A 23944-nucleotide genomic window follows, 5' to 3' on the forward strand; every position below is an offset into this window, starting at 1 on the left:
AACCAGTATCAAGAGTAATATTACACCGATAACTTGGTTTGCTAAGTATTAATACAAGGGAAATTATGCTAAGAGCACTGTGTGAGTTTAATTGCAATTCACACTTTAATATTTTGATGCAGCTGTAAAAATGGAGAATGAGAAACATTACAATTCTATTAGATACTAATAAATTGTGTTGTGGAGGAGGATATGAGCTGTACTTGTCATAATGAAGCACATTCTACTTCCCATCTCTGTTTTGATCCTGCATGTGTATGATTTCATAGAAAGGTTTAGCAAAGGTGTTATGGAACAAGTAAGAAATGAATGCAGGATTATATATTTTTATTTCCAATAATCAGAAACAAAGTGAAAATAATGTAAATCATCTTGCTCATGAAGTGTTTATGTCAAACACTTAATTTTCTTTATGTAAAATGTAAGACTTTTTAGAATGAATCCTATAATGTTTAATTTTTTTTTTCTTTTCTAGACTTAAGCTTTCCAAGTTTGGAAGCATCCAATACAATGGCATTCCGAGAAATATTCAGAGATACATCCTTTTTCACTTTTTCCTAATAGAAATATATTTTTAAACTGCTATGGTTTTCTCTGCTATTTCAATTCATAAATGAGGGATGCATTGTGGCAGCAATGCTTCCGAGGAATAGAATCATTTAGGTTGGAAAAGACCTTTAAAATCAAGTCCAACCATTAACCCAGCACTGCCAAGCCCACCACTAAACTATGTCCCTAAGTGCCACATCTACAGGTCTTTTAAATCCCTCCAGGGACGGTGACTCAGCCACTTCCCTGGGCAGGCTGCTCCAGCACTTGACAACCCTTTTGGTGAAGAAATTTTTCCTACGATCCAATCTAAACCTCCCTGGCACAACTCAAGGCTGTTTCCTCTTGTCACCTTTCCCCAAGCCCGTAGTGCTGTGTGGGGCTGGTGTGACCCAAGTGCAGGACGCAGCACTGAGCCTTGTTGAACCTCACACAAATTTTGCTGCCCGGGTTGATTAGTTCCACTGCATTTCCCTGGGTAACAGTTTCCTGAAGGCAAATGTGTATTTCGCCCTGGACTCGTAACTTCACCACATAATATCTGAGGTTGTCCCGTAAGAGCCCTCAGAAGGAGAATGTAAGCTGTGGTGCATATAGCACAAAATTACATGCGAGATGTTAGAGCTGGTGACCCCCTTATGGTGTTTCCAAGTACCTCTTTTTTGGGGTTGTTTTTATTTATTTATTTATTTATTTATTTATTTTGGCATGTGTGTGACAGTAATTAGTTGTGCTTCAGTAACTTGCTTGCTTTCAATCAGCTGTCTGTGCCCTGGAACAGTTGCTACAAAAATACACTAGTTCTCATGTTCAGTAATTGCAGCTCTCCAAGAATACATCCAGGATCAAGGACTGATGCTGCATACTGTAGACAGCTACAAAAAGATATGGTCCCAAGTTAAAGATCTTTCAATTAAGACAAGTAAATGACTGAACAAGGTAGACTGTACTTCAAGATCCCCAAACTTCCATGTCTTGTGTGTTCTGAAGTAACTTGTGGGCGTTAAAAGCATAAATCCTGTGGGGTTTCCTGATATCAGCAGCAACTGAAAGGAGACTGAACAGTTTGGTCTTATGATCTGACATCCAGACTAAAACGTGTAGAACTATGTGACTTGAGGCAAATCACTCAGGCTCCTCTTGGCTTCTGCTTCAGTTGCTGGGAAGCAGAAACAAAAATGTCTCCAATCCCAGTATATTTTTCTGATTAACTTGTGTCCGTTTTTCTCCTAGATTACTTTCTTTTCAAAGAAGTGTGCGCACAGGTGGGAATGACCCCACTTCTATGCCACTAATACAGTGGGAGCATAGCCTCCTGCAGCAACACCTTCCTTAATTTATCAGTAACAAGGACAAGATTAGCTACAAAATGTGTTGGTATCAGTGCTTTGCTGTCAGTAGCGTGACATCAATACAAGACTTCATGGAAGAGCTGCTGATAACAACCCAGCTCACACCCTCAGGGAGGACAGCAGAGCACCATTTGAACAGATCTGCTGATCATCTACATGTAGCTGATACTAAACAGTGGTTTACCGTGATTTTTCCTCTGAACGTATGTGAATCATTGTGGGCACGTAGGGATGATGCAAGATTGCTGGTTCATTTGTTCTCCTTTACAAAGCAGATATTCAGAGTGTAACCAAGGCTCGTAATAGCAATGTTTACCTTTTCTAATCAGGCTTGATTCTCAAAGGTCAGCGTAGTTTTCCACTGGCCTCAGTAGATATATATATTTTTTTTTGAGGCGGGGGGTGGGGTGGGGTGGGTGAGAATGATTTGGGCAAATGGGTGTTTGTACACTACATTGCCAGCCCAAGTATTCTCACCAGCAAGTTACATCCTTTCACGTCTCATAGCTTGTAACACATCGCTTTTCCCCCTTCAGTTCCTTTTGCGTCTCCTGATCTGGGTATTTTGTTGTATCTGGTTCTCAGCCTTCTCCCTGCACTCTCAGGCTGAGCACAGCTGACTGCACATTTCTCTCATTCCCGAATCTAAACCCATCCATGTGTCTTGAATGAGCAACTTATACAGGGATCTTCTCAATTAAAATGTTCCCAGAGTCATTAAACTAACTAATGGTGGAAACTTCAGTAGAAATAATGCTGTAATGAGACAAGCTTTCATCATCTTGGTGAGGAAAACATATTTCACTTGATTCAGATAAATTATATGCCCCTACATATTATGATCAATATTTTAGCAAGACTTAGCATTTAACTATGTCATTTTTTGAGTAATGAATAATCACATTGAGTATATGAAAAATGAGTAATGACAGATATCACTGGACGGGTACGTTTTGTACTTCTCAAAATGATGTTTAAATTTTTACAGAAGTGTTGTATAAAGGATTCAATGACTCAAACTTGTTCCTTCTAATGGGTGTCTATCATTTAATACTGTGACTGCTCTCAAAGTACAAGTTAACATAACTAATTCTAAAATACATTCAAGTAGTTCTGTGTTTTGACCAAGGAAAATGGAACCCAGTTATCAGGCAATGTTATATGATAAAACTGGATTTCAGAAATTGAAGGCATGAGGAGAACACCAAAATTACACTCTCATGTTGCATAATGGAAGTAGCACTTAGTAGTTCATGGCTACTTCACGGCTTTGCTATTACAAGAAACATGAGACATGTAAAGCACTTTTATCATAAAGAATGTCTAAAGTAATGATTTTTTTTTATAAATAATGTGCAGAAAGGTATAGCAGCTGTCCTGACCTAGGTAGGCGTGCTTTAATTAATTTATTGACTTGCTTCTGCTTACAAACTTCTCTTGTGCACAGCCTTCCCTATGGCTCTTGCCTTGATTTTTAAAATGTTTATGCCTGAAACCATATTCTTAAAAGCACAAACCAGGACCAAAGGAACTGTTTTGATTTTTCCTCTAAAAACACCATGTGATTTCAAGCACCTACTTAAGAAAATCTTTGCCTCTTCTGAGGCCTGTTGAATGAGCTATCAGTAAATGCATGCAGGTCTTAGGAAGATCAGGAAGCATTTGTCACTGTAATCCAAAAAGAAATCTTTCTATGCACAGGATACTAATTTTTCTCAGTCATGTAATTAGTCACTTGATTGCGTTAATCTGTGGTTGACTTTTTCTTCCAACAACTGATCTGTCATGCAGTTTTAAGTTTGCAGTTGGGGTGATACATATTATTCTGCATTTTCAATATCCTTAGGCTGTAGTTGGCTGTTCTGCTTTTGATTGACTTCTTTTTTCATGATGTCTAGCAGGTACCTGAAACTAATTTGCAAGTATGACCACTGACATGGTGACTTGCTTTTGTAGCTGAGTTTAATAGTGCAATATTGTGCTTCTACCTCTAAAAAAATAAATAAATGTGGTATTTGTGAGTATATCATATTTCAGTTGCACTGAAGAGATGCATCATCAGGCTCAATTATTATTTCTGGGACTTCAAAACTAAAAGATAGTGAACAAGCAATAGAAGGGTCTATAATCACTTAGGTCAACTCTTCTGTCAAGCCGGTCCTTACAGAGGTTGGCACTGTTATCTGTAATAAGCACTGTTTGCTTTGAGTCACCTATAATACACAAAGAGGTTTCTATTCCTAACAGAGTGGACAAAAGGCTCTTCAGGTGTCCCCTCAGTGTAGCTGGCTGTAAGGTTTCCTTTCAATATTTAGTTATTTTAACATAGTCCTAGATAAATTTCTAATGTTTCCGTCATTTTATGAAAGAATAATGTCAAGGAGATCAGCTATAATCTTCTCATTATATTTACATAAATACTATTCTGCTTCTAAATTCCTTGCGAAGTGTGGCTTTTTCACTCAAAGTGAAATTCTCCTTTTGTCAGTGTCAGTGTTTTCCTTAGGGATGAAACAGCTAATAATCTATACCATATAATAGTAAAATTCACATTAATACTATCACAAAGATGATGATTACTGACTCTTATAGGACTAGTTTTCCATGATGACAGAAAGGCATTCTAAAATGCATTTTCATAAATTAGGTCATTTAAATCAGTTCAATATGTAAGTCACGGTAACAAATTTTTCACTTGGCAGGTCTTCATTATGCAGCTTGGATTAATTCTGATTTAAGAATTCTCTTCAATTACTCACTCTTTTCCTCGGAAATTCATTTCCAGTAAATGTGGCAACATCACAAAATGGGATAACATCGTTTGGTGCCACCAAGCTCTTCTAGCAGTGGAGATGACCACACAAGGCACAGCCACTGTGAACAGCAGAATCACAAGTGAACCAGATAAGTGATGAGGCAGCAGTTTTTTATCAGGAATAAGGGGAAAAAGAAACTGGGAGCAGAATTGCACCCCAGGTGGCCTAATGATGGGAGTAAATGGAAGTTATACTACCCAGTTTTGGAAATAGATTTTAAGAGCATAAGTTGTTTAACCACTTTTAAAGACTTTACTCTGGGGTGCCTCAGTGCTGGAGCTGTGCAAACACATGGTAAAAGTCCATGCCATAGTGAGCTTAATAGCCCTCTCTGTTTCCCCCAGCAATGCCATTATGTTCCGACCCTCTTCTCTTGTGTAAGATGAAGGCTTCTGCCTCCCCCTCCTGATTATTTTAACAGACCTCTGGTTAGCACATGGAGCGAACCCTCTAGACTCTGCCATCAGCGCTACCATCCTTTCAAAACTCACCTGGCAGGTTTCCCAGAAAAAGCAAGACACAGTTGTTTACGCTGGTTGCCAGGAAAAAGGCTGAATAATGCTCATTCTAGCTATTTGTTTGTGATCCTGGTTCTCACTTTATGAAATAAATATGCCAGACGTTCACCTCTTGAATGAAATGGCTGCAATGGTCTTCCACTGTTCTCAGCTGAAACCTTTCTAAGACCTCTTAAAGGCCTTTGATGAACCATCTCTGATGCTCTAATCCTGACATTATTTCTGTATGGAGTATCAGTTTCACCAGGTCTTCCAGGGCTTGGATGGAGTTTGACTGGGGAGGCTTCTCCGTCATTGTCTTGTAGGTGGGCCTGAACTTTTTTCTCAAGTCAGAACTGGCTTTTGTTTCTTGTAAAAAGCTGGTGGAGGTGTGTGAACACCCAAACCCACCAACATTCACGCAATGCTCTGTGCTTGCCAAAAAATGGATACATGGGGTGGTACTGTAAAGGTATATGCTATACCATAACATTTGGTACATCATAGCAAACTAGGACGTAACAAGTTTATGGGATCCCTCTGTTAATGGCCTAAGTGTCTGAGTGACTGGCTGTGTCTGCCCATGGAAAGCAGACACTTCTGTTTTTCTCACAGCACAGCTGGGAAGAAGTCTACTGGCCTCTCCATGCACGAGTAAAAGGCTCCCAAAATCCTGTGAAATTGCTCAAATCTGTGAACAAAAAGCCCAGATAACTTCAGCTGGGTATGCATTTGTGAAAACACAGTGATCCTGCAATTAAGTTGACATAATTTATTAATGCTTTTTACCAGAAAAGAAACATTTTGCCAGTATTTATTAACCTTCTATTGGGGGAAAGTCTCTCCTTAACGGAATGTTATTTTTGTCTGACTTCTTCATTGTATACACGGAATATTTCATATACATGGATGCTATTTGCACTTTAATGCTTTGTGTTTATCATCAGATTCGTTTGTTTGGTATTGGACATCTAGACAAATACTCAAGCTGTTGCTTGGATTATGTTGCTTCCTTAATCCTGAATGGCTACAGGATCTGCTCTCAACGTATTTGTTAGAGATACCATGCTCTAATATTAGTAGAAGACAGGAAAGCCTGTTTTCCTAACACAGGGTGACCAGGCAATTGAGGTTGAAGAGGATGAAAATAAGAGTGACTTTACCAGAATAACAGAAGAAACTGGGTGGGGAGGGGGATAGAAAGGGAACAAGCGATCAACTTTTCTTGTCTGATATTCCACCTCTGTGCTAATGCTATCCTCCATATATTAGTCTTTTTGTTTCCTTCATAAAAAGGAAGCTCTGCCTAGTCTTACATTTCTGCAAAGTGCATTAGAGAATATCATCATAAAAATCAGTGAAGACAAGACAGTACTTCAGTAGCTTATATATAGACATCGTTGCTGTAAAGTGCTTCTATCTTGTGAAAGCAACATGGCAGAAAGAAGGAAACTTGATGTGAAAAGCCTTTTTTTTACCATGCTTTTGCACTTCAATTTTCTGGCTGTGTTTGTGTTTCAAAGTTGGTACAGTAGTTTTGTTTTACACTGTGTGTTGACTTTGGTTCCACTCGTAAGGAACATATGGTCATGCAATCAGTTAAAAAGCTACTACAGGGATTGCTTCTGTGTGCCAGGCTAGGAGAGGGTAAGAGCCATGCTAGGGCTGTAAGCAATTGGTTTGGTTAAAGGAAAGGATTGCAACAGATGGCTGCCTCTTTAGCTGCTCACTTTGGCCCATCATTTACAACCAGTTGGTAAACATGAAATAAAATTTTCTTCCTTAAGTCTGAGAAGATAGCCAGCTGCTTTAAAACCTGCAAAACAAAGTATTGATCATTAACTTAAAAACAAGAAAAAAGAAAGGAAAAAGGGGATAGATGGGAGAGAAGAATCAAATTGTGCTGATCCTAATTAATTAATGTCTGTTTGAAAGTCAAATTTTATTTTTTTTTTCATAGAGCCTTTGTACTTTTGACCACTGTTGCCCTCCAAATTCCTAGTTGTGTAATCCTCCCCCTTGCTTTTTTGCAATCCATTTGCATCTGTTTTCCAATAGATCTTTTTGGTTACTTGTTTCTGAAAAGTGACTTTCTCATAGCTTTTGAATATTGTGCCTGTCTTGCCTAGTTTTGACAGTTTAGGCTACTCTGACCGTTTTCAGTTACCTGGCTAATGTGCAGTGACAGTAATAAACAGGAATCTCGTTATTATTGCCTTGTTTCCCCTTGATTTTTTTCTGACAGTGACAAAACATCATGGGGAAGCTGTGCTTACACAGTGTCTCTGTCTAAGCCCCACGATACTTCTAACGTGATTGCTGGGTTATCTGTGTGTACCTCTTGAAAGCATTAGTTTGCAACGTGTATTAGGATGGACTTTCTCACCACCTGAGTGGCATCCCTGGGGCTTTTGCTGTCTTGTGGTCAACATGCAGAGAGGTACCAAAAGAGGGGGCTGAAATCCCCGATGACCAATCCACATCTGACTATCCTGGGACCTTACGACACCCACAGAGCACCTTGTATGAGCAAAGCATGACGAAATGCAGTGTGTCCTTGCAACTAGCTGTGGACATATCTTAACATAAGCTCGTCATGTAAGAGCTTGCCATTGTGAACCCTAATATAATAATAATAGCAAAACGCTGTGTTCCCTAAAGGACTCTAGAAAAACTTACTGAAGGAAGGATTATTCAGCAGGATGTGAGAACACTCCCCCTTCTCACAATAAGAAAACTTTATCAATATATTTTCAGAAGTGGTTACTGTATTAAATTATTCTTGTTTCATAAAATAGGAGTAACAATGCTAATAAGAGGATAGCTCTGCACAGTTAAATAAATTATCCAGGCAGCACAGAGATGATAATTACAATTAAGATGGCAGGAAAATAAAGATTACCTGTACATATGCACTTGAAACTGAGTAACAACATACTTTTAGTAACTAAAAATCCTATGTACTTCCAAGCAGGAAATATAGCCACAGAAACAGCACGTGATGGGTTCCTACTTTATATATGCACATCTTAACGGTGATTTTTTTTTTTCTGATATAGCAGCTTTAGGATAAGATTTATGTACTCATACCAGTGTCCTGTTCTCATAGATTTGGGCTAAATGTTCTTGTGCTACCTTCAAACAGATGCTAATGTTAACTTAATTTTCAATGTATTAATGTAATCTGTGTGCTTTATCTAAGGTGTAATAAGTTTGTTCTCCATACATGTTTAGTGCAGTATGAATGAGACACAGAAGGAAAAATCAATCATTGCCTCACAGAGAAATATGAACTCTGCTAGCTTCATTTTTCACACTGTGAAAATGACTTGACCTTCCTTTCCTCAGAAATCCAGGTATCTCCAATCTGTATTCAACAGCATAGCTGAGCACAAATTTTCCATTAACATTTTCTGGATAGAAAACTGATTTCATTCTTGTTGTTTTGTGGAAAAATAGGGTTTTCTTTGGATCGAATGGAGTATTCTCAGCAGAAAAGGTTTCTGTGCTGTCTCACAAGGGTTGCAGTTCAGTTACCTTTTGCCTCTGCAGCCGTGGACTGCTGGCCTTAGTCTCTCTTACCAGACCCACCATGGCCACAGTCCTGCCACGCTTCCTTTGGGAACAGGGACAACAGGGCAGCTCAGGGCAGCTGCAGCCCAGCTGCTGAGCCCTGTCTTTGGAGCAGAGCGCTGAACGGACCCTCTTTACCACTTCTCCATGTCTTTCTCATTGACTTCATATCTCCCTTTGCATATACAGTGCACATGTGGGAAGCCTTTGGTACCAAGGTTATAATGGGATGCATGTTGGTTTGAAAGAGAAAGGCTGAGGCTGGGATGCCCCAACCCTGCTCTCTGCTGCTAAACCTGAAGGAACAGGGGGGAAGTCCAACCATTTTGGTGCAACCTCAGCAGCTCCCTTGGTTGTACAGCACTTTTAGGCTTGTGCTTCCACACGCGGCTGCTCAATCTCAACCACAGCAGCAGCAGCTGCCCAAGGGGGGCAGGTGTTTGTGCCTTCATCAGGGGATGCTCTGGCAGGCTGCTTTCTCCTCCAAGCCTGAACGGGGACAACCACCAAAGCCACCCACCTGGAGCGCCTTGCTGGAAAGCCAGCTCTGGTCCTGTAGAGCAAGATGGGCAGGGGAAGGGCTGGCTGGCGCAGGGTGAAATGGCGGGAGGCCTTGTAGCCTGCAGCCTCATCAGCAAAACTGGAGCCTGACTAGTGCTGAGCCAGCCTTTTGTAGTAGGCTGTGGAGCAGAGCAATGGTGAACAGGTCTAGGAGGCCTTGCTGATTATATTATCCTTGTCCTGAGCTGTTGCAGGTGCTGGGAACCGCAGCTGTATTTTCCACTGTAACTGTAAAAAAGGTCATGTTGAGGGCAGCTGAACTTTCTATTCCTGGCAGTTCAGGTAAATGAACCCTTTGCTATTTGAAGCAGGAGCTGGGCCAGCCTCATGCTCGTGCTTGCCCCAGAGCTGGCTGCTTGCTCCCAGCTGCTGGCAGCCATGCATGACAGGGGCACGTGCCGCCCCACACGCTCCCGCAGCCCTGCGCTCCCGTGGTCTGCAGCCACGGTGGTGGGCGGTGGGCTCGGCTGGCTGTCCCTCTGCCTGCTGTACATTGAGGGGGAGCGGAGCCAGGTGTGGCCGCTGGCAGCAGAGCGTGCTGTGTCCCTGGGGAGAGGGGTGGAGTAGGCACCCTTCCGCCAGCCCCCATGGCAGCAGGCAGCGTCTCTGGCACTGGGCCCCAGGGGAGCCTTGGTGGGTGTCCGCAACAGTGACATTCGGGCATGTCCTTGGATGGTTTGAAACCTCACTGCAAAAAGCCGGCTCATGCACGAACATTCTTGTGTGGCTGAGGGTGTGGGGTGTTTGGGGAGCTCCAGGTGCCAAACCATGTAACTTTTGGGGAAAGGTATTGCGTCTGCTATTGCCCTTCATGGGAACAGCAGGTTGGCTTGCTCATGCAGGATCTCCCACCCCTTATCTTTGCTAGAATGAGCTCCGAAAGCCTTCCCGGGAACAGTTTTGTGCAGCTTTTGCTGGTTTCTGAAGAATTGGAAAGGGTCTACTGCAAGAGAGTGAAGGCACTCATACCTGGGAAGGGTTTTCTTCTTTATACTGGGTAAGAGCAAGTGCTGCTGCAGACCCTGTCAGTGTGGGGGCAGCTGGCTGGCACCCACCAGGCCCCTCTCTGCAAACGGGGAGCAGAACTGGCCACTCCTGCAAGTCGCAGTGCAGAATCCTTTTAGTAAGTCATTTAGTTCAGTTTAACGGTTCAAGCTCAAGACACCAAAATTAGGTAAATTGTTGAAAGTGATTAGGTGACAGACTAGATTTTATGTTTATTAACAGTAATTAAAAAAACAACAACAAAAAAAAAAACCCACCCAAAACCAAACCAAACAAAAAACCCCACCAAACCCTCTGTACCTGTTTCTGGAGAAAAGTTCTGAAAAGGTGACACACACACCCCCCACACCCCATGGTGGTTCAAAGTATTGGCCACAAGTTGATTTCTGAATGGGGCTTTTAAAACCGACGACAAAGCTAAAATAAGAAACGAGGCCCTGACTCATATTATTTTAAATCTTAAGGCCCAGAGCAGCGAAAACGGAGACGCTAGAAAGGAAATGCTGCATGCACCTGCCTGCCCGCAGCAGGGAGAGGAGCAGTGCTTTGGGTTTTGCTGGGTGCAAATGCAGGCTGTCAGCGGCGCAGCCTTGCCAGAGCTCCCCCCTTTTGAGGGCCTGCAAGACACGCGATGCAAACATGAATCTTGCAGTGAAGCCCAAGCTAAGATGATGAAGTCTGTCACACTTGACTTTCACTGATAACAGTCCCATGGCTTTTCCTCAGCAACATTTTTAACCCAATAGTGCTTCTAAAGAATGGTGTACTCCTTAAAACAGCAGAAACTGGATTACATTAGCTGCTCTGCAACTGATCTAATTTATAATCTTGCACTTCTCTTAATTCTCAGGAAGCTTGTGGAGATGCTTCTGAGGGTTCACCGGAGTCTGGCCACTGTGACCAGCTGCGTGAGCCTGCTGGGGCTGGGGCATGGCTGTCAGGATGGCCCCTGGCCACCACACCCTACCCCCCAAGCAGGGGTTGTTTCAAACTTTGCTAACACAAAGTCCCTGAGACTTGCTGGCATGCAGGGAAGTTCAGGGTGCAACTGGTCTTGTGGAAAACTGGAGTAAAGATGAACATAGCTTTGGTCTTGTCTTTGCAATAGCAATGTATGTACTTGTTTGCTCAGTGGGTATGTGTACCTGGGATTTATATTTATAAAATGGATGTGGAGAATCGTAAGATACACTGTTTAGTAGGCAGTTGGACACAGAAGCGTGTGGGCAGGGTGCGTGAACCTGGGTAGAAAATAATTTGATGTAGGGGATGGCGAGTGCAGCGGGCCCCTTTCCCTGCCTTGTCACGTGTGGGGCAGCCTGGGACTTGAGCTTGGCCTCCCCTTGGAGGGGTGGGGAGCGGGATGGTGTCTGCGGGAGCACTGCAGCACGCTGCTGCCCGCAGGTGAGCCGGGCCCCTTCCCACCGCGCACGAAGCAGGCAGGCGCCGGGAAGGGCTGCCATCCCGGCTGCTCAGCTGGAGCAAATCCCTAGGGAGTGCTCGGGGGACCCTCTGGGCGAGCCTGCGGGGGCTGTCCGGGCCTGTCTATCCTCTGCTGTCGCGCATCTCCCCGTAAGGCTGCCCGGGCCATGTCCTCGCCGCCTACCGCCTCGGTGGCAGCGAGGTTGGTTGGCTCACGGGAGTTGGCTTTGGCAATAAAATTATAGGTGCCTATTTTTTGTGTTTTCCTCTCCCCTGCCCCCGCTTCTCCCCCTCCCCTCCCGGCCACCCTCGGCTTATCCCGAGGCGCGCAGCCGCGCTGCTCGCGTCCCCGCCGTTTCTCCTTTCCCGCGAAACTTCCCGGCGCATCCCGGGCGGGGGGTGGCGAGGCTCCGCCAGATCCCGGCGGTGCTGCCGCGGCGGCTCCATGCCGCGGCTTCGGGCCGCCCCGGCTCCTCCCCTCGCGGTGTGCGAGTGTGTGTGTGTGTGCGTGCGCCGGGCCGCCGCCGTGCCTGCCTCTCCCAGCCAGGCAGCAGCCGCGCCGCGCTGCTGGCGGCGGCCGGAGCGGGCGGCGGCGGCGGCGCTCGGCGAGCCCCGGGCGGCTCCGCGCGGCCCCGCGGCGGCCGCCGCTCCCCGCCGCGCCGCTGCCCATGCCGGCCGGGCAGCCCTAGCCGTGCCGGCTCGGCTCCGCGCTCCTCGGCGCGGCGCGGGGCGGGGAGGGGGCACCACTTCTCTGAGTCTCCCCACCAGATCGTTATGGACCTATTCGACTTTTTCAGGGACTGGGACTTAGAGCAGCAGTGGTAGGTTTTTTTCGTTGGTGGCTTTTTCTTTTTTTTTTTTTTTTTTTTTTTTTTTGGTTTTGTTCCCCCCCCCCCCCCCCCCTTGTCTCTCCACCCCTCTCCCCCTCACAGCTGCCTCCTTCCTCTCCTCCCCGCTCGCTCCCCGGTGCCTTAGCCTTTGTTGAGGGGCGAAGCACCCGGTGCCCGCCGGGGAGCGGGTCCGCGCTGTGCCCGCGGGGAGCTGCGCCGGGGCCGGCCCCGCTCCGCGGCCCCGCCGGTGGGGAGCGCGGCGCGGGCTGCCGGAGCGGGGGGAGCGGCGGGGAAGCGCCGGGATGTGCCGGGTGCCGGCTGGAACAGCCCGAGCAGCCCCCCGGCCGGGCAGGGGAGCGGTGCGGAGGGGCGATGCTTCCCCGCGATCGCCGCTCTGCTCATGTTGTGTTTCTGCTGTCAGTGACAATATTCCTTTCGCGGGGAGAAACGCAACTGGAGTTTTGCGGTGCGGCACAGTTCAGCTGTAGCCCTGGCCGGTGTGGGGGCTTCTGTTGCTGTTTCCGCTGGTTTCCTTATTCTGGATGAAGTGTTATTGAAGTTAGTTTTGGAAGTGGGAAGATCGGTCCCCGTGATATTATAACAGATATTTCCCCTCCCCTCATTCTTTTATTTTCTTTTTTAATTATTATTATTTTTAAAAGAGTGGAATTTTGGATTTATATTGCTCTGCAAATGGGTGCACACCTTGAAAAGGTCGGTGCATCTGTTTAAGTGTATTGTAAACTTGTTACCAAAGTGAATGTTAAGGAATTTTCGATGGGTGACAAGTAGCCGGGAAAGTTAGAATCTGGGTAGGTATTAGTCACTTTCCCGGCTGGTTAATGAGACTATGTTTATTCTTTCATTGCTTTTATTGTTTGGGGGTTTAAATTTATTTATTTATTTAGTTTTCAATTTAGCAAATACAGTTCTAATTCCTAACTCTGCACGGTGAAATTCAGTGGTTGGTTTCTGCTTTGTTAAATGCTATTAGGCTGAGGTGCAGTTTGCCAAGAAAGAAGGAGACTAAAATACTGTATTTTGTGATCCTAATCTCTAAATGTCACACCGATTATGTGTGCATATGCATGTGCATTTGGACCTCATGTTTGGCAGAGGGTTTACTTTACTTTGTTGATAATATAAAGGTATGTCTAGTAAGAGATAATATATTTAGTTAATAACTATCATTTTGCCAAACACAGTCTTAACAGCTATGGTTGCAAATCCAAGATAATCAGAACCAAATACCTGTCACGTTCTATTTTACAGCAATTTGGAGTAAATCCTTGGAACCCGTAAATTACACTGTATCAATGTTAATCTGTAAGCAGGCGTTTTGGATCATGTGCATGTTTTATCAGCTCTGCATAAACCATCATATTACATCTTTTAATAACCATGCTGTTGTTATTTAAAGGTAATAATCACAATAAAATTAGTGCTCAATTAAATATTATGCTTCCACCACACTATCTTTACTTTGCTACACTAATTTATTTTGCAGACAACTGATAACCACCGTATTACTACTCAAATAATATTTGCATACAATTTGCCTAATTTATAGTGTGGGTAACATCATTAATTTAGTAGAAGCTCTTACAACCCAATATGTGGGTGTAGTTCTAATACTAAGCACATTATAGGTATTGAGTTTTAATGTTTGCTTAATAACTTACTTTCATTTGACTATGGTTTTATGTGGATTTAGAGATGTGCATCAGAAAGAAAGGAACCTTGTGCCTCTGTTTTTCCATAAAATATGAGCATATTACCACTCATTCTAGAAATGCCATTTGCTTGCTTTCCTACAGTGAAATTTAATGGTTTTAGTGTTTTTAGGATCCATGAGGAAAGAACATTTTTACTTTGTTTCAAAGTGTTTGATATGTACACAAACTCTATATGGCACAGGCATTCACACACAATTACGTAGTGCAGACATCAAGTTGGATTTAGCTTTTAATAATCCAATTAGCATATGCAAGTGCACATGTATGTAATATGTAGGTACATAATCTATGTGTGTGCACATACATGTATTTTATTGTAGATTTAAAGATTTCTGTCTCTGATAAGTAGTTGCATTGCTTAAGGAGAGTTGAATTTAGCTCATCTATCCATAAAGACGTGCATGCGTATATATGTAATATGTTATACATGCATCGTCCCCACACACCCAGAAATACGCATGCTCACCCATCAAGATTTATTGATTTTTGTCTGTGTATCCAATATTGTGTAGTTACTTCATAATATTTACAAATAAGCATACATAACATGATCTGTAAATTGCTGCTTCTTGTTTTGAAACTGTCCTCCTTCCTTCTGTCTGTAAGATGGCCTTTGTAAAAGGTGTTTCACAAGCATTTGTAAGGCAATTACAGACCCTCTTCTGCACTCCCTGTAAACCCAAAACTTCTGCTAATCTGTGCTGCAATCGCCAAGACGGCAAGCTCAGGCCTACAGCGTGTGTGTGGGTGTTTGTATGTACTATCTGTATGCAAAGTACAACAGAAACATAGTTAGCCTGAGAAATATATTTTAAAAAAATATATTTATAGCTTGAGCAGAGATTTTTTTCTTTTCTTTTTATTTTTTTGTCTGATGTACATTGCCATACTCTCAGGAAATGACTCCTCAAAAGTTTTGGGCTGATGGGAAAAATAATTTCCGCCCCCCCCCTCCAATGGAGGCATGTCTTTATGTCACTTCTTGAAACGTATTTTGTGAAGAACTGTCAGAGTTATAGTTTGTGCTGCTGCTACGTATGTTCTTAAATTCTCACCTGGCATTCCAGATGATTAGTGGGAGCTTTGTCTTGATACAAACTGCAGAATCAGCCCTTTAGTTTCCCATATTAACAGAGATCACAGTAATATAAGAATGAGGTGTTTCATTGAACCTTTGTCAAGAACGTGGCTGAGGGTTGGTGTGGGATTTTTTTGTTAACACTAGGGTAAAATGTGTAAAATAAGGCCACAGCTATCCCAGTGGATGTTTTCCCAGACTTAAGCTGAAAAAAAACCCCAAAACAATTTAAATGAATCTAAACTCTGGCTGAGGTGAAAGGGCCGAAGCTGAAGTCTGCTATGATTCCTGGATGAATAAGGAATGTTCACCTGGGCTTGCATTTAATATGAGCCATTCTATGAGGGAGAAAGGAAGGGAGATGGATATAATGAAAAGCTTGAATGCCTGTGTGCACCGAGGGGACCACTTGCTGTTAAAAATCAAATTTCATCTTTTAAATCACTTTCCACGCTTGTCTGTAGTAACCAAGTAAATGAAATCTTGAAGTGTCCTGGGACCATGTGGCTAGATTTGAACCTGCTTACGGAGTAAGGTGGTGCCATTAATCAGCAGCTGGGAAACAACAAAACCCAACAAAAAGCCAACCACCCCAGAATATATAGCTCCTTACTAACGCAAACAAAGGCGGAGAGATTCACAGTTTATGTTTATTGTCGTTATTATTAATATTTTTTAAGTCCTCCAATCTTTGAAAAAGTGGAAGGAAGGAAAATACTTAGTGGGAAAATGCTTCTTGAGGTATATAAAATAAAAACCTGGCAAAGGGACGTAAGATCAGCAGGTAAGAGTATCATTGTAGCTGCGTGGCTGTGGTGGGGAAGACATCTCACTGCAGAGGAACAAGCCTCTTGGTTTGTTGTTTTTTCTTCTTTTTTTATATTATGTATCACAAGTAGCCTAATTGCAGCAAAACCAGCAAACTGCCAGTTATACAGGAAGAGGCTTAAACTCACTAAACTGTTATATAAATAGAAAGTTCAAAGGTCTGTTTGTGGCTGACAAAGCTGAGAACAGGCCATCTGTGGGCCAGGTTCCTCTCCTGCATGAGTGCAAAACCAGTGCGTGCCACAGCAGTGTGTTCTTTCAACGTAGTCCTCAACCTGGAGGGGGTGATCCTGCTCTCCAGACAAAGGTGAACTGTTTCAGTTCCAGCGCTGGGTATTTCCCTCCCACCGTCCCCCTGCCCTCTTTTCTCTTTGCCTTGTGCCTCTGCAGAAGACCTTCTCAGTTACTGTTCTTTCACCAGGGTCTGTAATAGCACACTAAATGAAAAGTCATCTGAACTTGGAAACAGTGTTGTGTTGTGTTTCTGATGGGAATGTGTGAAATAGAGTAGAGAGGGTCTTTGGGAATTAGATTGATATTTTTTATATTTTTTGGGGGGGTGATGGTGAGAGCATTAGTGTAGGAGAAAGTCACATTTTGAATGAATTTCTGTAACGTTTTTGTCTTCTTCCCTTTCTTCTCCTTAAGAAATATTACAGTTGAATTGCAGTTACTTTTTGGATTCGTGTTACAGACATCCCCAAGTAATTATTTGAAAACGTTTCATTTTCGATTTGCTTTGAAAGTGTAAATGGATGGATTGTGTGGCTGCTGGTGGGTGGGTGAGGGGGATTAGATGCTGTCAAAACAAGCAGCTGAGGAAGACCAAAAATAGTCTTGGGCCAAAACCTATACTTGAAGTACATCCTGATTTAGTAATTCTTCCCTGGCTGATATGGAACTCTATGGAGTGTAAATCTTAAAAGAACTTGGCCATGTGCTAACATTAAGCTCACATCTATCCTATGAGGCAAAATTACTATCAGTTTAACAACATTTGAATTGTTTTCCTAATGATTCATTCAATAATTTAATGACTTTTGAAATACACAAATTGGGATGGAGAGTAGATACTTCAGATACTGTTCAGCTATTCTGAAGCCAGGCAGAACTTCAGAGTGTTTAAGCACTTCATATTCGAATGCCAATTATATTGTTTGGGATTTTCTTTTTGAGAAAAGATGGTGTTATGATGCAGGTCCTTCAGGGAAGCAAAATTTTTCCTTTTGTCTGTCTGACAAGACTGTTGCTGCAACCTGGAATTTAAATAATTTAAAGGGAAAATGTGACATCCTGTAAAGTGTTAACTTAAATATACTAAATGATTTCTGTAAAAACGGGTGGGCACTGATGGTCATTTTGGGCTTCTTAGGACTGAGATGGTATGCTCTAGTGTTGTGGAAGGAGCGTTATGATGGTTTTTTTGTGTTATGAAGCCCAATTTCTGTTTTTATCTGAGTCAAGCAAAATTCCCATCATGCAAGATGGGACAAAATTGGCTCCAAGACTTAGAAAAAGCACATGGGCCTTAATATTGTGGGGTTGTTAGGCAGGTATGCAGTTTTAAGCACATGAGCAGTCCTATTGAAACAACTCTGATTTCAAGTTATGTTTTACTGAACGGGGGTTTTGAGCACTCCCAAAATGCTCAATGTGTTTTACTAGTGACTAAACCCCAGTTCTTTACATATGTGGGAATGGAAACTGACATTATTTTTTGTTATTTTTGCCTGTACAGTACACATCCCTTTGCCTGAAATCTATCAGCAGTTTTACATGATTACACAAATAACTGGGCAGCCAGAAAGAGTGCAACTATCAAATCTCATTTTAAAAATAAGAAATTAAAAGAATTGTAGGAAATGTTTAACACACTGAACCCATGAAGTTTGTGGAATGAGCATCTGAAGAGATAGACCCCATCCTGTGTTTCCCTGGTGCCTTTAGTTTGAGGTATTGGGGTTTCTTTGTGTAGAGAACTTGAAGGATTGGGCTCCTGGATACTTTTTAAGCGTATATAATGAATAAGTACCATAAAGTACCCATGCCTTCCTCCATCTCGGCCTAAGCCAGTAGCCAGTGATGTCAATGGAGATGCTTTCAATTGACTTCAAGAGAGTTTGACCCTGTTTTGGCCAAAGGCAGGCTTCACGAAATGTGGAGCAACTCTCTAACGACTAGGATCAGAAAACCACTTTGTGCACACCTAATATTATGCGTGTGGAAAAGCTTCACAGAGCCCAGTTCTGAACCTGTCTAATTCAAATTTACTGCCTTTCTTTTGAGAAGAAAGAAAAGAAAAATGGAGAGGAAAGTTTGTATCTTTTCTCTTGGTTGCAGTTAACAGAATGTATTTTATAAAGCCATCAAACATCTATTAACACTGAAAACTGAAACTGTGCCACAACTCAGGGTTTGCCATGTTATGAATTCTTTCTTAAGCATCAATAAAGAAGATAGTAAATCCAGTCATATGTCAAGTTAGTATAACCTTCCAGACCACTCATAGTATAATATAGTCAGGAAGTCACAACAGTGACTTGAAAAGACAGTTCTTTCATTCTTACTATTGTTACTGAATGTTACATATTGATGCTTTGTAATAAAAATATTTGTTTACATTGTTCTAATAGCTTTGGTCAGAGGTCAGAAGGTATGTTACTCCTGAGTAATGGACAACTGTAGAGATAAAAAATGAGTGGAAGGGTGGCAACATGCATGTCAGTAGCTTTTAAGCTCCATTTTGTATAACTTCTAATAATACAGTTTTTTGACCAAAAAGGTATGTGTTATCCCATCTACATTTGTGAGCGAAGATTTTGGGGAATGAGCTGGAGGGAGTTGTTTTCAAAAGCTATGTATTGGAGCCCTATGAGGTCTCATAGAAAGTAGAAAAGAATTGCATATTACTCCTTGGTTTCAACAAGACTGTTGAGTGCAGTCAGTGCGATGGGTTTACCATGTTGGGCTCATAGTACTGAAAAAAAAAATGATATGGAACTAGAGAGCTGAGGTAAGGCTATAAACCAAAACTTCCTGCAGTTAACTTCCCAGCTGTTACAAACTGTTTTATCATGAAGAGACTGTTTTTCAACTCATACATAGCAGATCCACACAATAAATTATTATGACTTTTAAACAAAGGTCTAGTCAGTAGTTTCTTCTTCTGTAAAACTTTATATCATGTTTTAATAACATTTTATGAATGTGTTCAAATCAAGCCACCAGGAGAAGAAAGCTCTTACTTGGGGGATTTTTTCTTTATCTGACCTCAGCAGTTAATCTGTGTCTTTTTACTGGGGATTGTCGATGAGTTCTTATTCCAGGTGATTTGAGATGGTGAGGTTTAAGGAGAGCTGGAGATGATACCACAACTGGAAGCCAATTTTCATTGAAGGTAACACAGAGAATGGGGGAATGCCATTTACTACATATAATGTGCAAGTTTTGTTTAGTGAGGAGCTGTAGTCAGCAATTCAGATTCCTGACTCAGATGCTGCATGGTGCTACTAGTTATAGTAAGACATGAATAGCCCACTCTTTTTTTTTTTTTTTTTTTTTTTTTTTTTTTATAGGGGTGGGGTATTAACAACCAGCAAGGAAAATGAGATAAAGCACCAAGTTAAAAATCACTCAGTAGTTCCTTTGACAAGTAATATAATAGCTATTTTTGTATCACTGTGGGTGTACATGGTGTTGCGGAATAAGTAAATTCTGTAGCTCTACATCGCTTTCAGGGCCTGGAATTCAAACCTGCAGATGTCTTGCTACAGAAACTAGTGCTTTTTCCTTATGGCACTTTGCATGGACTGTTATCAGGGTTTGACCATAGTTCAGAAGTTTTCTTCTTGGTTATTTAAGTGTAGGCCCTTATGATAAGTGATGGTATCTGCATCCTACAAAGACATCCCACAGACACCTAAAAGTAAGACTGGGTAAAAATGGAGCAGTACTTGGTGGCTTGTGATCTGTGCTGAGAAGGTGGCTTCACAATGGAATGTTTTCATCTAAAATATTTTTATCTCTGAGGGTAACAATCCATTATGTAGGTCTACTTGTTCTTTTTTCATCCTTTACTGTATCACTGGCTTAGGTCAAGATTTCACTTGTGAGGAAAAAAGCAAACAACTGTCAGTAGAGAAAGCAAATGCAAAACTTTGTATTTAAAGTGTCATTAAGGTTGCCACTTCCCATTTAATTCAGTCTCATATCATGAGGTAAACTAAGGTCCTGCAGTAATACGGTGCTTAGGTGAGCCTATTTCTATGCTGCTGTCAGTAGCCATGTATTTAAGAATGTAGTATTCAAGACTGGGAAAAACAGATGCCTGTTGGTTATGGACCTCTTTGCATAGAGGCCAGTGTGTGAGACAATTGCAGGGGGCTAGATTTTAGAAGATTTTACTTTTTAGGCCCCTTTCCTGAACTCTCAGGTGAGACACCCATAGCTTGCTGTAGCCAATTCATGTGTAAAACCTTTGGGCTGCTCTTTGAAATGTGGGGGTGATTTTTCTTCCAGTTTCTTTCCTGTAGAACAATGGAATGACATTCTTCCTGGTGTTTCCTATGAAGAATAATGATGAGGAATTATCTTCTCTGTCTACAAGTGTTTAAAAACTCATTAGTTAGGGTCCCTGAAAGAATTCCAATACAAGTCAGTGGGTGTGGTGAAGCTGATTGTAATGGGAAGCGGACTGGGCCCTGGGGCTGGTGGTCAGCAGGGAGGCGAAGCTGTAAAGAATACTGTGCATATGCTATAGTAAGCATTTTCATAGATCTCCTCTGTGGGAGAGGACAATGGCTTTGGAGCTCATATTTACTCAAAAAGCAGCCCTTTGATTTTCATGGCTTTATGCTTCGTTGCACATTGGAAAGCCCATTTGTCTTCACCAAGCCTTTGAAGAGGGATAGGTGAAGGGATTGAGGCATTGGCCAGTGGCTGAGGGTAGTGGTTGCTTGGAGAAGGAGCTACATTGTCCTGCTTTTTTTGTGGTGATACGTGGCAAAGGTGCTGTCGTCCTTTTGAAGTTTTCTAAATCAAGGTGAACATGTATTTAGGAACAGAACGTGGATTCTCTTACTGGCTGTGCCACTAGCTGCCTTACTGCCTTTGGGAAGTCACTTTGTATCTGTCAAAGTGGAATAATGATATTTACAGCTTTGGTAATTTGCCTTTTTAGTTTGTTCGGGTTTTTTGTTCAGGTGGAAAGCATGAGAGAAGGGACAACTATGTAGTTGCCTTTATCTGGTGTTTTTTGTTCACTCATCTTGTTGGGGGTCAGCTGGGAACTGTTTTTGACATTTTCTCTACTCTGAACTTCACTCGAGCTATATAGTCCTTCACTACCTTCCTTGTACTGCATTACCTAGAAGAAGAGCAAAGTGTTGACCCAGATTGGCTATGGCACAGCTTATGCACTGAGATCCTGTGTTGGATGCAGCTTTTGTACTGATGGTATCAGACACATGTTTAGAAAAATGGGGTAACGTTTCTGGCCACAGACCTTTCAAGCTGTTGATTTATGTTTCTCTGCTTTACCTCCTTTTATGAAGTGAGAAGAACAACATCTCAGAATTTTACTGGTAGACTGAGGCATTTTACAGAGAAGTCATTGTCACTACCCCTTCTTGTACACGGGGGAGTGGAAAGAGAGGAGCCAAGTGACTTGCAGAAGGGCTTGGCGTTGGTCAGGACTGCTGTCAGCTGAGTTCCAGTTCACTGCTTGCCCACTCTGATGGGTATATTTTCCTGTTCCGCAGGGGTGTGATGAGGTTAAGTCCCTTAATGTTTATGAATGTTTATGATGATAGAGCAAGACAGAAACCTAGGCAGATATATTAGTAGGGGAAAGGCAAGCCTGTAAAGAGAAGTGGTAGGATTTGGGCAGAGCACATCTGCAAGAAAAGGTAATCAAAGCAGAGAAACTCTTCTGAAGGGCAGAATTTATTTACAGTGTGCATATTTGATACAATTTACCCAGCTCTCAGCTGGAGAGCAAAGGCTGCCATGGACCTTTCCGGGAAAGAACGACCTTGTTACTGCAGAAGACTTGTCATTTCCCGGGTCTTATAGCAAAGCTTTGTATATGCAGCTGTAGCTTAAGTAAACGTCATGTCTTGGATGCTTCACTGAATAGTACATCCACACTTTTTCAGAAGCATTGTTGCTCTTTGAGCCAGCTGCCTTTGTTTCTTGCAGACCGCTGCTTTGTTGGTTAACCCTGGGCATGAATTTTCTTCACATATGTTATTAGACTGAACATATTTTCTATTTTTACCACTTGGGGATACAAATTACTGTTTTGTGTTTAGCAAGCGCTAGGAAGGGTACATCTTTGTGATGTGAAAAGAAAATAAATACAGAGGCAAAATTTCATTTGAAGATCCGTTCTTTCAAGGTTCAAGGGAAAACAGGCAGCAAAAACAATTGATGGTCTTTAGTTTTGTGTCCCTGAAAAGCAGGAGGTATTTGCACATATGTGTGTTAATAGATTATGTTGGTGGAATTTGGCTCTGAAATTTACAATGGGCTTTTGAAGAAGGGAACAAATTTTGATGAAATCCTATGTATCATTTTAAGGCAACTAGAGAGATTATTAGTAACCTACCTACTTATAAGTATTGTCTTTGTGGCTTTGAAAGTTGTCTGTGGGCCAGTAAAGCTGCACTAGAGGGCTGAGCTAAAGACTGCTGCAGTGGGTTGAAGTTTTTCCTCGATTTAGTAAACTCTAAAACATACTTAGCTAGAGCTTCCTTTGCTTTCTCACTCTATTTCTGGAGAAGATGACCTTTACCTACTCTGGCGTAGAGGTCCAGAAACGTTATGCAATCTACTGCAATATTTTTGTTACTACTCAGTCTTTCCATCTCTCTTTAAAGAGCCCTTGCCTGAACGGCCCGTACTTTAATGTGCACATGGAGTGATCATAGATAAGGGAGCATAATTAAAGAAGGTCTTGATAATTGTGTAGGGAAATGCCTGTGTACTTGTTCAGAATCATACAGCCCCACCAGCAGGACATTGAACGCATTCGAGTTGTAGACCATGACTAGGTGTTATCCTCATCAGGATAATAAATAATACACTTTCCTGTCACTTCACTCTGCCTGGTTCTTTCCCCATTACCCAAGACAAGCTGTTGTGTGAGAATTTTGCTTGGTTGTAGACTGCTCATGAATCTTGCAGAACATGACATGCAGACATCTAACAAACATGACTAGAAACTGCATAAAATACATAGACATAACACAGAAGTTGTATGTTTGAAAACACATTAGAGCCTCACAAATAACCTGATATCTAGAACGCTTTTTTTCCTCTGTATATCCATAACCAAGAGTGTTCCGCTAGCTGTGTTTCAACAAGATCTGGGTTATTTTAGATTTTGTAATGATTCTTGCTTGTGTAAACTTGCAAAATCTGCCTGTAAATTCAACTTCAGTGATAAAAGGTCTCATCAAAAAATTGAGGCAGGCTAGAATGTTTGGTTAAGATTTAATATCTTTCTAACTAATTATAACACAGTGTCAATATATGCTCTAATGTCTGTGGAAAGAAAAGGAGCATAAATGGTAGAGTTCTGTTGTACCAGGTTTTTTGTAAACAATAGTTAGGTGGATGTCTGAAGCAAGGGCAAGAGAATTGATAAACCTATTCCAAAGGGCTTGCAAAGTTGAAGTGAATTCTAAATGCAGATT

The 23944-nt window shown here is 42.1% G+C and overlaps 1 protein-coding gene across 2 annotated transcripts in view; it reads left to right on the forward strand.

Moving 5' to 3' along the window:
- Nucleotides 1-12292: 12292 nt before the first annotated feature.
- Nucleotides 12293-23944, forward strand: part of AFF2 (ALF transcription elongation factor 2) — a 351165-nt gene continuing 339513 nt past the window's right edge. For both annotated transcript variants that reach the window (XM_056360134.1, XM_056360135.1), the window contains exon 1: nt 12293-12596. In XM_056360134.1, coding sequence (XP_056216109.1) covers nt 12550-12596 — 47 coding nt within the window. In that variant the 5' untranslated portion in view covers nt 12293-12549. The remainder of the gene's footprint in view (nt 12597-23944) is intronic.

The sequence above is a fragment of the Falco biarmicus genome, chromosome 14, assembly GCF_023638135.1.
Source record: "Falco biarmicus isolate bFalBia1 chromosome 14, bFalBia1.pri, whole genome shotgun sequence".
NCBI classification, from domain to species: Eukaryota; Metazoa; Chordata; class Aves; order Falconiformes; family Falconidae; genus Falco; species Falco biarmicus.